This window comes from Mesoplodon densirostris, chromosome 1 (assembly GCF_025265405.1).
Source record: "Mesoplodon densirostris isolate mMesDen1 chromosome 1, mMesDen1 primary haplotype, whole genome shotgun sequence".
Lineage (NCBI taxonomy): Eukaryota > Metazoa > Chordata > Mammalia > Artiodactyla > Ziphiidae > Mesoplodon > Mesoplodon densirostris.
The window spans coordinates 230803604-230817255 of NC_082661.1; the positions used below are offsets into that span (position 1 = coordinate 230803604).

A 13652-nucleotide genomic window follows, 5' to 3' on the forward strand; every position below is an offset into this window, starting at 1 on the left:
CATTTACCTTGAAAATTTCATAAGATGATGAGTCAGTTTTAAATGTGTTTACTCATATTCAGTTTAAAGATTCACAAGGAACATTGAGGGAGAGTCCTGCTTTTGTCATGGCCAGAGCTAGCCCTGGCTGGGGGAGGCCTCTTTTTGCGGACCTCCAGGCCTTTGGGGACTGCAGATGCTAGGCTTCCTGTGTTCTGACCCTCTGTGCCGCCGTTAGGACCACACGTTTCTAAGGCAGGCTTGAGTCCTGGAAAGACGAAGGGTGGCAAAGAGAGAAAAAAAAAAAGAACTTTGGAAGAAGTTGTACACCTAAACTGAAAGAGGAGGAAAAGAAAAACAAAGGAATATCATGGATGGAGTGTGCCTCGTCGTTGACATGGAGTATGTTTCTTTAATGTTATTCTAGATTTCTATCGCAGAAGTGTAAACTTTTTGTTTGCGTGTGAGTGAGGACACATTGATCGGGGGAAAACATTCTAGCTGAGCACTGGCTCTTCATTCAGTTAAGAATATTTGTAGATGTTTGTGTGACGAAAATCAGGTTCCAGCTGTGTTTGAGAAAGTGTTTTCTTCTGACTTCAGAAAGTGTATGCTTGCGTTTCCCAAATGTTTGCAGGTACAAATTGATAAAAACCGCACCTGGAGTGTTTTTAAAGGTTTGTAAACCAAAAAACAACAATTTATAACTGGGAAAATATGTGTTTGCACCATGAATGTAAGAGTGATGCAACTGACTTAATTAGGAGAGGTTCATCTCATGAACTGATTGGGGAGAAAGTTACTCCGGGAGCATACGCGAATTTCTTTAATACCACTTGGTTCCAGTATGTTATCAAAGTTATTATTATTATTACTGTTATTATTACCGCTTTTGGTCTTTGTTGAACATTAGGAAGACCAGGACACTGATGTTGTATCCACAGTTTATGTCACTGAAAATGCCCATGGTTTGGGGTGGGTAGTTCGGAGCTACATTCCACTTTATAAAGTCTTGTTGATCAAGGTTATCATTTACTGAAAGCTTGAAGTCAAGACCCAAAGTCAGTTATGTATTCCTCTATTTAGTGCACAGAGAACTGCAGAAATCACTATGCATATCCCATTAGGACTTGGGAAGGGGTCGGAAAATGTCTCCAGAAATTAAAGTTGGAAACTTAGAAAGAAAGAGAAAAACAGGAATTCTACCAATTGATAAATTGGTTGTAAACCAAATTTGGTTTCTTTTTTTTTTTTTTTTTTTTTTTTACTTTTGTTTGTAAACCAAAATTGAAGTTCTTCAAAAAGCTCATGGCGGGCTTCCCTGATGGTGCAGTGGTTAAGAATCCACCTGCCGATGCAGGGGATCCAGGTCCGATCCCTGGTCTGGGAAGATCCCACATGCCACGGAGCAACTAAGCCCCTGCGCCACAACTACTGAGCCTGTGCTCTAGAGCCCGTGATCCACAACAAGAGAAGCCACCGCAATGAGAAGCCCTCACACCGCAACGAAGAATAGCGCCCCCTCGCCGCAACTACAGAAAGCCCGCGCGCAGCGACGAAGACCCAACGCAGCCAAAAATAAATTAAAAAAAAAAAAAAAAAAAAGAAGCTCATGGTAAGTCAGGGCCGCTGTCAAGCCGGAGCCTGTGGGATGGATGCCCATTGGGCTGGCTGTCTCTCCTGCCCGCTTCCTCCCTCTCATTCTTCCTGGCTGCCTTTCTCCCTCTCCCCTGTGATATAATGGAAATGGTTTCATGCTGACAGGTGTCAGCAGGGCTCCGAACAAGACCCTGTAACATGCTCCTATGTCAGCCTCCCAGCTCTGTGTTGAGGCTTGTGTCCGATAATGCATGTGAGAGCACTTAGAGGAATTTCAGCTACTGAGCAAAAACCTCCCCCAATGAGGAAGTACATGCATAGAGGACAGTCTGTTGCAGAGAAAGGGCTGGTGCCAACAAGATGGGAGATAGCAGTGGACGTTGAGGCCTTGGTCTGGGAGCAAAGCCTGGGTCTGCCGCTAGTGGTGGTGTGAATATGAGCGAATCTTTAGCCACAGGGCCTCCGTTTGTTCCCCTGTGAAATACAGGGGCGGCTGAAGTTATAACTTAGGAGCCTTTTCAGCGCTGAGATTCTGAGCTTGGATGAACCAGAACAAACATGAAGCCTTAGACTATTTCCAGCGTCTAGCCTGCACCCAACTGTTATCTCACTGTCAGTCGCTATTGTTACTTCTAGTTAAAGGTTTCTATAAAAGACCCACATTTAGTCATGGGGTAGTGCTGGTTCAAGGACAGACAGCTGGAAAGGTGTCAGAGCTTTCAGTGGACTGTTCCCACCAGAGCTAAACTCTGAGGTTATGCTGTAGATGGATGGTTCAGGCTACCTTGGAGGCAACTTAAGAGTCCTACAGCCCCAACGTAACGAGTATTTGTCTAAACACACTAGAGACTCCAAAGCTGAAAGAAATATGTGGCCATTTCGTATTTATGTATTTTATTTTATTTTTTATGGTCATGTAATTTTATTTAAAACATTATTTTTAGTTTTATTCAATTTGTAAAGGTGACCCTCCATGTACAGTTATTACAAAATACTGGCTATATTCCCCGTGTAGTACAACATATCTCTATAGCTCATTTGATACCCAGTAGTTTGTACCTCTTAATCCTCTACCCCTGGATTGTCCTTCCCCTCTTCCCTCTCCCCACTGGAAACCACTAGTTTGTTCTCTGTGTCTGTGAGTCTGTGTCCTTTTTGTTCTATTCCTTAGTTTGTTGTATTTTTAATTTTTTTAATTTTTTAACTTTATTGGAATATAGTTGATTTACAATGTTGAGTTAGTTTCAGGTGTACAGCAACATCGTTATGTATTTTAGAAAGAGATTGGATATTTTATTTTTCCCTCCTTACCATGTTAAAGGTTTACTAAGGGGAGTATGCGTTAATTTCCAACTGTCTTCTGGCTGTACCTCTGTTATGGGTCACATAGTTATGAGAGATATGACATCACCAAAGAGGACATAATATAAATGGGGCTTAATACGAGTGGGTAACATTGGAGGCAGGCGGGCATGGTGACCAAGACATGCACGCTGGAATCAGGAAATCTGGATTCAATCTTTGTAAGTCAAGTACTTGGCATAATGTCCGCCATACTGCAAGTACCCAATACTTGCAACTGTCATTGTTCAAGATGACAGGAATATACAAACATATTAGTAATCTTCTTATCACAAGAAACACCACTGAACTCTTCTGGAGAAACAGCTTTTTAGAAAAGAATGACCTCATTCCCCTTAATTTCCTTTACCCATAGTATTTATTAATTCAGCTGAACCAAATGCTGTAGGTTTGAGTTGGTTACTAAAGTGAAATTTGCAGAGCCCATTCTTGTTCCCTATTCTCTGCAAAGTATTTCCAGCAGAGGTGGACCGGTCATTTCCACACGTGGCCCCTGGTAGCAGAGCGTGATGAAAGGACTTGGGGAGGTGTTTATATGTATGGCTGTGTCCCGTGGGCATAAACATCCAGTTGTTGTGTGTAAGGAATCTGTGACTCTGAGCAATAGTGCCAGACTTTGTTTGTGCTAGCACTCTTCAGAGACCTGAATAAGCGCTTCCTTACCTGACACACCTACGTGTGGAGTTTTGTTTTTGTCATTGGATTGTCTGGTTTGAGTTTTTCTTATGTTGTAAATACGTAGTTGGAGTGAAGAAATTTTCTACCCTGAAAAAAATAAGTTTTGAGTAGACTTGATCTATCCCTTAAGATAATTTCATCTTTTGCCCTAGAACAAAGGTGACATGATGTACGGAAGTTAAGAGAGTCACACGATTTTGGAAAGAGACCTGGGCGGTAGGGGAATTTGCATCCATGCCATAGTTCTAGAATTGGAAAATCAGTGTTATATTTAAAGAAGACACACATTGGCTATGCAGAACAAGATCAGCTAACTTTTAACTTCTAGAGTCAGATTGCCAAGAAAGAAGACAAAATTTTAAAGTAAATAATTCACTGTTTCCTCCTCTTCTGAATTTAAAGAGTATCTTTTAAAATCATTTCTGATGTTTCAGAGACAACCATGAGAGCATAGCTTTGTATCAATAGCTTTAAAAAAAAAAGAATTGAGAACTGAGGTTGATGCATTGGCAGACAAGGTAATGCATTCTTGAATCATCTAGAACATAGCACAATGATGGTGAGTCTATAATCTCCAGATTTACTCTTTCTAAACAGATATGGAACAGTATAATTGGTGATTTTTCCCCTAAGAATTAAATTTTGTTTGTTTTTTAAACTGGCAGCGGGGGCTTTGGAATCAGAGTTGTGAGTTAAGATACCAACTGTGCCATATTCAAACTGTGGAGACTTGGGCTGATTGTTTAATCTTTGAGCTTTTATCATTTTAAACTGTGAAGAGCAATACGTACCTCAAAGGTTCTTGAGGATATTGAAGTGCTTCAGAGAAAGCCTACCACCTAGTAGGTGTTTATTAAGTAATGAATGATAGAGAAAGTAATTTAAATCTCAAATTTCAGTGCTGAAATGTGGAAGTAAATACACAAAACAACTGTGTGATTCTAGGTGACTTTGGAATTTTGAAAAGAGGCTCTGTTTATTGCTTCCCTTTAGTCCATTTCTTGATGAGTTTTTCCGGAAACACTTTTGATTAACTAAACACTGAATTTGAGGAATTCAAGACCTCAAGAAATTAATGACCTCTCAAAACAGTGGTTTAGTAGAGTAATAAGGGTCTGCATCCATTTTTATTATCACTATTTACTGGATGTGATCATATTTACAAATAGAATATCTACCATTTACTTCTGGTTACTATGTACCAAGTGCTGTACCAAATACTTTATGAATGTCTCATTTAATCCCAGTAATAATTTGAGACAGAAGTATTATGCTCTCACTATATAAATGAGAAGATGAGATACACTCTTTTAATAATATGTCTAAGCCTCCATTGCTGGGAAGACTTAAAAGCCAGGATAGTACCTTTTCAAGTTAGCATCTGTGCTTTGGAACCACCTAATTTGATGATAGGTAAGCTCTTCGAAATGCTAATACACATAGAATTTTTTGAGGGAATGGTTGGTCTTTAGAAGCTTTGAAACATTTCATGCCTGATTAGGACTTGGGAAGATCCAAGGAATTGATTGCATATGTCCAGTGCCACTTTTTTTGAAATAATTTTTCTGGTGTTTCAATTTAGATTTTGGTCCATCCAAGACAAGTACAGAATGCTGTGGAATGTCTGTCTAAATGGGTATTTCTCAGCCTTGACTATACAAAAGAATCATCTGGGGAGCTTTAAAATACAAACCACAGAAAAACAAAACAACCCTCCCACAAAGCCCAGTCCCCATTCCTAGATATTCTCCCCCCTCCAGTTTTATTGAGATATAATTGACATATAACATTGTATTAGTTGAAGGTGTACAACATAACGATTTGATATGGGTATATATTGTGAAAAATTACCCCAATAAATTTAGTTACCATCCATCATCACCTCACATAGTTACAATTTTTTTTCTTGTGATGAGAAGTTTTAAGATGTATTATCTTAACAACTTTCAAGTATATAATATAGTGCTGGTAACTGTGTTCACCATGCTGGATGTTACATCCCCAGAACCTATTTATCATATAACTGGAAGAAGTTTGTACTTTTTGGCCACCTTCATCCATCCCCAGAGCTGCCTCTGGTAACCACCAGTCTTCAGTCTGTTCTTTGTTTCTATGAGTTTTTTTTTCTTTTTTAAGATTCCACATATAAGTGAGATCATAAAGTGTTGTCCTTCTCTGTCTGACTTATTTCACTGAGGTTCAAGGTTCATGCATGCTGTTGCATGTAGCAGGACTTTCTTCTTTTTGATGGCTCAGTAATAGTCCTAGATACTCTGATGTAAACTGAATGATGTCATAACTCTTCTGGAGACTTCTGGAGGCCCAGCTCTGGGATGTCTCAGATCAGCCCCCCAGGAACATTGGAGTCACACTCTTGGGTCCCGGTTTGCTTGGTATTCTGGCTCTGCAGACTGGGGCTGCTCTCACAACCTTACTACCCTCACCCTCACCCTGTGTGGTGGTGGAGGAGAGTGGGGCAGGGAGGGGAAACCATTGTCAGCATTCGCATCATTCCGGTCAGTGCGATCTTCCAGGAAGGGCTGCTCGGAAGGTTGTCAGCTATCCAGTGCCGGTTCTTGGGATATAACCTTTCCACTGTTTTGTTTATACTTTGGGATATTGGCTCTGTGTTGTTTGGTTTCCAGTTCGAGTAACATTCCAGAGCCATGTGCCATGTTTATAAGGATAGAACATAAGTCAATGAGCTACTCCCAGTGTTGGTCACACACAGGTGCTAGTTTCTTTGGATGGGATCAAGTTTTCCCACCTTTTCTTCTCTCCTTCACCATGGTCATCCTCTTCACAACCTAACTTCTCTCCTGTTCTCTCTACTTCACAACCTTCCTTAATTTGAACAATGAGAGAGGGTAGTAAGTCCAGATGTGGATGATAGTCTAGACAGCAGAGGATTTTTTTTTAACATCTTTATTGGAGTGTAACTGCTTTACAATGGTGTGTTAGTTTCTGCTGTATAACAAAGTGAATCAACTATACATAGACATATATCCCCATATCTCCTCCCTCTTGCGTCTCCCTCCCACCCTCCCTATCCCACCCCTCTAGGTGGTCACAAAGCACCGAGCTGATCTCCCTGTGCTATGTGGCTGCTTCCCACTAGCTATCTATTTTACATTTGGTAGTGTATATATGTCCATGCCACTCTCTCACTTTGTCACAGCTTACCCTTCCCCCTCCCTGTGTCCTCAGGTCCATTCTCTAGTAGGGACAGCAGAGGATTTTGGGCAGATGAGTAGTTTGCTGTTTGCCAGACTGCCCTATTGGAGCACAAAGTCTGTGGAAATACGGTATTAGCAGGTTACCAGTTGGAGCACAAAATTAACTTTTCACTAGCAAATATTTGTCCACAGTAATTTAAACCATTTTTTATTCAGTTTACACATGAGGGGGCAGTATGGTACTTATAAAGCAAATGCTCTGTTGAAATTGTTTATTTCTGTTGGTATATAATAGTTTTTAGGTGAGAACTTTTAGACTGAATATAATTCTGACACGTTTGTTAGCTATTAAATGTGATACATATATGCGATACGCTCACTCATATACACAGGTCATGTGCCTGTTTTTATTCAAATATATAAATAATAATCTTGTAATAGTGGGGCTTTCACACAGTGCCTTTTATTGTGAGTTTTATATTTACGGTTTGTTTAATGCTAGCTGGCTTTCTTCGAGCATCTACCTTTAGAACATCAGCCCTCTGGAGATACAGTGTCAGGGTGATGTCTAAATATTTTATGTTATGACTTCATTGAGGGCTGAAGGGACTCCAGTGTTGTTGGGGACAGGAAGCTTCTGAACTCAGGTCTTGGCAGCTGTGAAAATTTTATTATAAATCACCTCTGTATGATATGCTTCCCTTTATGGCACAGTTTGCTTTTCTCAAGAGAAAAAAAAATTGCTAAGCAAAGAAGCAGCACATTTTAATTAATGTTGTTATTGCTGATAGATGAATGACACTGTAGATAATCAAGGTTCTGATACTCTAGATTTCATAAATGGAAGGTAAATATTTAAGAGAAGTTGGAAGGTATTAAACAAATTGGTGAAATCTACAAAGCATTTTCTGAAAAATGCTCATGGGAATCCGAAAGGTAATTTCGTAAAGCACAGGCTATTTTTAAATGTGTAAAAAATATTTGCGGTCATATGTTTCTGTTTATGTAGTTTGAAAAAAAAAATGAGACTAGCATTTTGGCATAAATATAACTCTGTGTGAAATTGAATGGGATATTTGTTTTTAATGTTTTATCCCGATTACTTCCTTTGTGGATGAAGAGCTGTGGTATTGTCTACATCTGGTGAAAATAGTTATACTTGTTTAGTTTGGGCATGAATCTATTTTGAAATATAATGATTTGATGCTGCTTTTACTTAATTTTAATGAGAAATTTTATTTTGAAATCTCTGTTAAAAAATAAAGACTTATGACTGAATACCCAAAATTTGAAGGCATGGATTTTTGGCTCCAGCAGTCCCTTTTGGATGAACTCCAAATGTTTGGTACTGGTATACTGTTGCAAAACCCAGGTTTCTGTTCATGGAAAACAATTAATGTCCTTCATGTTTTGATGGCAGATTTTTAGGACCCTGCCTGATGCCACACTGCCTGAGCCAGTCACCCTGTCAGCATCACCCCCAAATGCTCCACCAAGGCAATCGAAGAGACAAGGCCAGAGGACTAAGAGACCCGTGGCTGTATATAATCTTTGTCTTGAACTGGAAGATGGTAAGATGTTAATTACATGTTTCTTCTTGATAGTCTGTTGAGAATATGGCAAAGCCTATGTCCCCAGGGCGGGCCATGGTTTTCCATCCTTTGGATTTTAACTTCTTTTCCCCTTAAGATTATGATTTTTGAGATTAACAGGGAGGGTAAATCTTTCCTTGTCAGGGAGAGAATGCACGTTTCAGTTTTGTGTTTGTCTTTGTTATTCACGGTTCTTTTTTTACTTTGAAAAGACAGCTAAAATTTCTTTTTGGGGAAACTTATGTGACCTCCTGTGAGGTTACATAACCCTGAGACAAATGGAAGAGGAACTAAAATGAAAGTAGATCTTTCATGAGAGGAGGAGATTGGAGTCTGATGTTAAATGCATTGAGATCAAAGGCACGGGTCCCTGTGGCGCTGGGGTCTGTGCTTCTGCACCGTCCGGTTTTCTGACTGTCTTGTAAGGCAGGTGTCTCATCCTGTGGTGGGGTGGCAAATTGACCACGGTCGAGGGCTAGGCTGAGTGGACCGAGCTGCAGTGGGACTCTGACCAGTGGAAGTCCTTACTTTCCGTTCAAGCCACCCTGTTCCAACTCTCTGTGGTCATGTGGCCACCTTGTCTCAGTATTGCCAGATTGTCTCATTTTTACCAGAGCCTAGAAATTGGAATTTTAACCACTGATCCCTACAAAACAAGGCTGTGAGCCATGGTGAGACCCCAGTTGCTGATTTGTAATCACGTAGTTATTGGCGTGGAGAATAAGATCGAAACTACCAAGGTTCTATTGGTTTGGAGGTGTGAGGTGATTGTCAGAGGGAAGGAGGAAATGAAGATAGAAACATACAATACCTCCATCATAAGCAGCTGTATAATGAAATGTCACATAGCTAATATCCAAAGACCCATGCAAGCAGGTGACACCTGTCTTTAATAACTCTCAGGGGATCTGTACACAAGGATTCAGAATGCCTCCTGTAGTGTGTGTGTGTGTGTGTGTGTGTGAATAAACACTTATATATTACACACACACACACACACACACACACACACACACGTTAGTTTTACAATCAGATCCTCATTTTCCAGAGAAAGGGCATGATTTATTAAAGTCAACCTGTACTTTCAGAGCTTCCTTTTAGACCTTAGTTTCAGCTTCTGAGCCCAGCCAACTTCTTATTCTCTCTCTCCTTTCTCATGTTCACTCTCTCGAGTTGCTAATAAGGAGTAAAGCTGACTGGTTTGAATTGAGCCTTGTCTTATATCTCACTTGTCCTCTGGTGGAAGTGTTAAAAAATTAGTGAACAAGGCAAATGTTGGAAAGTAGGAGGGGAACAAAATCAGGGCGATGTAAAACAATACCTACTTGGGCTCATCGGCCCTTGAGCAAAACTGAATTGATTCTATTTCATAAAGGAAATGACCAAAGAGGGAATCACATCTACTTTGGCGGGTATTTTTAGGAATTGAATCAGAATATCCAGTCATGTGTACATAGTTTACTAACCTTTTGATCATTGGGTTGCTGAATGATTATTATTAATGGGTAAGAAGCTGCTGAAGTGGTATTTAGCACATCTTTTATGGAAATACTCAAAATGGTGTACAATCATAGCTTTCCTAATTTTTAGGCCATATAAAAATTATTTAAAACTCTTTAATTATAAGGGAAAAAAGAAGATGGACAAATATTTAATTCCTATAGTCTGTTTTTACGTTCACCATCTATATGATGTCTTATTCTACATTTTGTCTTTTTATAACTTTACACTGATCCTTCTGGATTGCAGCCTTTGATTTTTCTGGAAGTTGTTAAAATCAGAAAAGCCCATGATTTTGGTCATGGAGTGATTTTGTTTTATCTTACAGGTCATAAGATAAAGCAATTAAAACCTGTTATTTATCCTCTCCCCTCCCCCACCTATTATTTGTAGCTAAGCTTTAGTGAAACTCAAGTTGTGTGAAAAAGAATTGTTTCAGGGAGAACAAAGTGGGATCCATATTTTGCATATTCTAAAAAAAGAAATAAATGAAGAGGTTGTGAAAATGCTTTTGAAAGGAAGCATACAGGGGAAGGATATTAAAAGGCTATGTTATTATTACTTAGCACATTGAAAACTCTACCCTTTCAAAAAAAAAAAAAAAAAAACTCTTCTTATCACCAAGACTTAAATGTTTTTCAGTAGCCCGAGTCATCTAATTGTCAACTCTATTAGAAATTTTCAAAAGTTTAATCTTTTTATGTATTTTTTTCTTATTGATGGTAGTTGAGTCACTTCCCATGTTTATCTAGTTTTGGTTAAGGTATGCATTATTAGCCAACTTTGGTTGATGATTTTTCCAAATTTTTTAGTTTCTTATGAGTCCGATAGAAGGTTTAAATGTAAGTATGTTTCCACCTTTACCCTACCCCCATTTATTCACTGTAGTACAAGTTAAATTTGACTTAATAAAATCCAGGACAAATTATTTTTGTTTAAAGTTAGGTAGATTATTTGCCAAGATTCAAGGAACTAGTTTGGATGACTGGAGATTTTCCTCAGCTGTATGATTTGGTCACAGATTTGGTATTTGAGTGAAGTGGTTTTGTGGTATGTTATTTCTTCTTCTGCATTGAGTAAGGTATGAAACCATGCGATGGACCCAACAGGCAACCCTGGAAAACACTCAGAATTGGTTTCAGTTCAGCATTAGGCAGATCAGAAAGTCGTTATTAGCAGTCAGCAAACCTGTTAGCATTAGCTGAAGTAGGATAGACCTAGAAGTGGAGAATCCTAGCTTAGCTGGTGTGAAATGGGAGAGACACCCTCTGCTGTTAGACATCTTTTTTATTATGTTTTTTTAACCCCGCCCCCCAAGTTTAATTAAAGACACTTAGTATCTTTACTTTAACAAAGGCTTTAATTGGCATTGGCACATTTAGCCATACTGCATACACAATGCTCATTTATTTTCCTTTTTAACATGTGATTTAATGGTATTAAACTTGTTATTTGCAGAAGACTTTAAAATTCTAGTTACTTGCTTAAAGATCTCTGTTGATGATTAAGATGAACTGAAATGGATATATTATCTAGCTAGATTTCTTTAAATAGAGCAGCTGTTAATTTTTTTCCGCAATTCTTTTTATTATTTTGTAGAAGCCCTATCGTTCATTTTCATATAGGATTTAATAGTCTCACAAACCTCAAAGCTGAGTAGATTTGGCTACATCAATTGTTGGGAAATAGCAAAATATGAGGTAGGCTGCTAAGTGCTAAAAAGAAGATGAAAAAATCAAAGGCTTCCTTTTATTTCGTTCTCAGGTTATCTTTGTGTTATTTCCTTAGACGTGGTAGTAAAGTAACTCTAAAAAAGTTTAGTGTGTGTTGTGTTTTTGTTTATACCTGCCCACTCCAAATTTATGTCCTTCCTACCTCTTTTTTTTAATTATATAAATTTCAGGTGTACAGCATTATAATTTGACATCTGTATACACTACACACTGATCACCACCACAGGTCTAGTTATCATCCATCACCATACACTTGACCCTGTTTAGCCCTTTCATCCACTCCCCAACTCTCTTCCTCTCTGGTAACCACTAATCTATTCTCTGTATCTATGTGTTTGTTTTATTTTGTTCATTTGTTTTTTAAGATTTCAGATGTGAGTGAAATCATATGGTTTTTGTCTTTCTCTCTCTGACTTACTTCATATAGCAAAATACCTCCAATGTCCATCTATGCTGTCACAAATATCAAGATTTCATTCTTTGTCATGGCTGAGTTGCATACATACATATGCAATATGTATGGTACACATATATATAATTCATCTATTGATGGACACTTACGTTGTTTCCATATCTTGACTATTGTAAATAATGCTGCAATGAAAATTGGGGTTCATGTGTCTCTTCGAATTAATATTTTTGTGTTCTTTGGATAAATACCCAGAAGAGGAATAGCTGGGTCATATGATAGTTCTCCTCTTAACTCTTTGAGGAACCTCCACACTGTTTTCCCTAGTGGCTGCACCAAGTTACATTTCCAGAAATGGTGTACTAGGGTTCCCTTTTCTCCACATCCTCTCCAGCATTTGTTATTTATTGTCTTTGTTAATAGCCATTCCAACAGGTATGAGGTGATAGCTCATTGTGGTTTTGATTTGCATTTTCCTAACAATGGATGATATTGAACACCTTTTCATGAGTCTTTTGGCCATCTCTGTGTGTTCTTTTGGAAAACGTCTGTTCACATCCTCTGACCATTTTTCAGTTGGGTTGTTTTATTTATTTATTTTTGCTTTTGTTGTTAAGTTGTATGAGTTCTTTATATATTTTGATATTTTTAGATATTAATGCCTTATTGGATATGTGATTTGCTAATATCATCTCCCATTCAGTAGGTTGCCTTTTCATTTGGTTGATGGTTTCCTTCACTGTGCAGAAGCTTTTTAGTTTGATGTAGTCTCATTTGTTTATTTTTCCTTTTGTTTCCCTTGCCTTTGAAGTCAGATCCACAAAAACATAGCCAAGACCGATGTCAATTATGTTACCACCTCTGTTTTCTTCTAGAAATTTTATGGTTTCAGCTCTTACATTCAAGTGTTTAATCCATTTTGAGTTGATTTTTGTGTGTGGTGTAAGTTAGTGGTCTAGTTTCATTCTTTTGCATGTTGCTGTCCAGTTTTCCCAATGCTGTTTATTGAAGAGACTGTCATTTCTCGATTGTATGTTATTTGCTCCTTTGTCATAATTTAATTGTCCATGTATGTGAAGGTTTATTTCTGGACTCTCATTCTGTTCTATTGATCTGTGTGTCTGTTTTTGTTCCAGTACCACACTGTTTAGATTACTATAGCTTTGTAGTATAGTTGGAAGACAAGGAGTATAATACCTCCAGCTTTGTTGTTCTTTCTCAAGATTGTTTGGGCCATTTGGGGTCTTTTGTGGTTCCATACAATTTTTAGAGTTATTTGTTCTGCTTCTGTGAAATATGCCATTGGCATTTTGATAGGGATTTCATTGAATCTGTAAAGAGCATGGATATTTTAGCAATATAAATTCTTCTAATCCATGAGCATGGAATATCTTTCCATATATTTGTGTTTTCTTCAGTTTCTTTCCAGTGCCTTATAATTTTCAGTTTACAGGTCTTTCACCTCCTTGGTTAAATTGACTTCCAGGTATCTTGTTCTTTTTGTTGCAATTATAAATGTGATTGTTTTCTTAGTTTCTGTTTATGGTAGTTTGCTATTAGTGTATATAAATGCCACATATTTCTGTATATTGATTTTGTATCCTGCAACTTTAATGAATTCATT

The 13652-nt window shown here is 38.3% G+C and overlaps 1 protein-coding gene across 2 annotated transcripts in view; it reads left to right on the forward strand.

The window, feature by feature from the left end:
* The window catches only part of ARHGAP10 (Rho GTPase activating protein 10), a 336361-nt gene that overhangs the window by 274535 nt on the left and 48174 nt on the right, over positions 1–13652 (forward strand). For both annotated transcript variants that reach the window (XM_060116129.1, XM_060116137.1), the window contains one exon: positions 8215–8365. In XM_060116129.1, coding sequence (XP_059972112.1) covers positions 8215–8365 — 151 coding nt within the window. The remainder of the gene's footprint in view (positions 1–8214; positions 8366–13652) is intronic.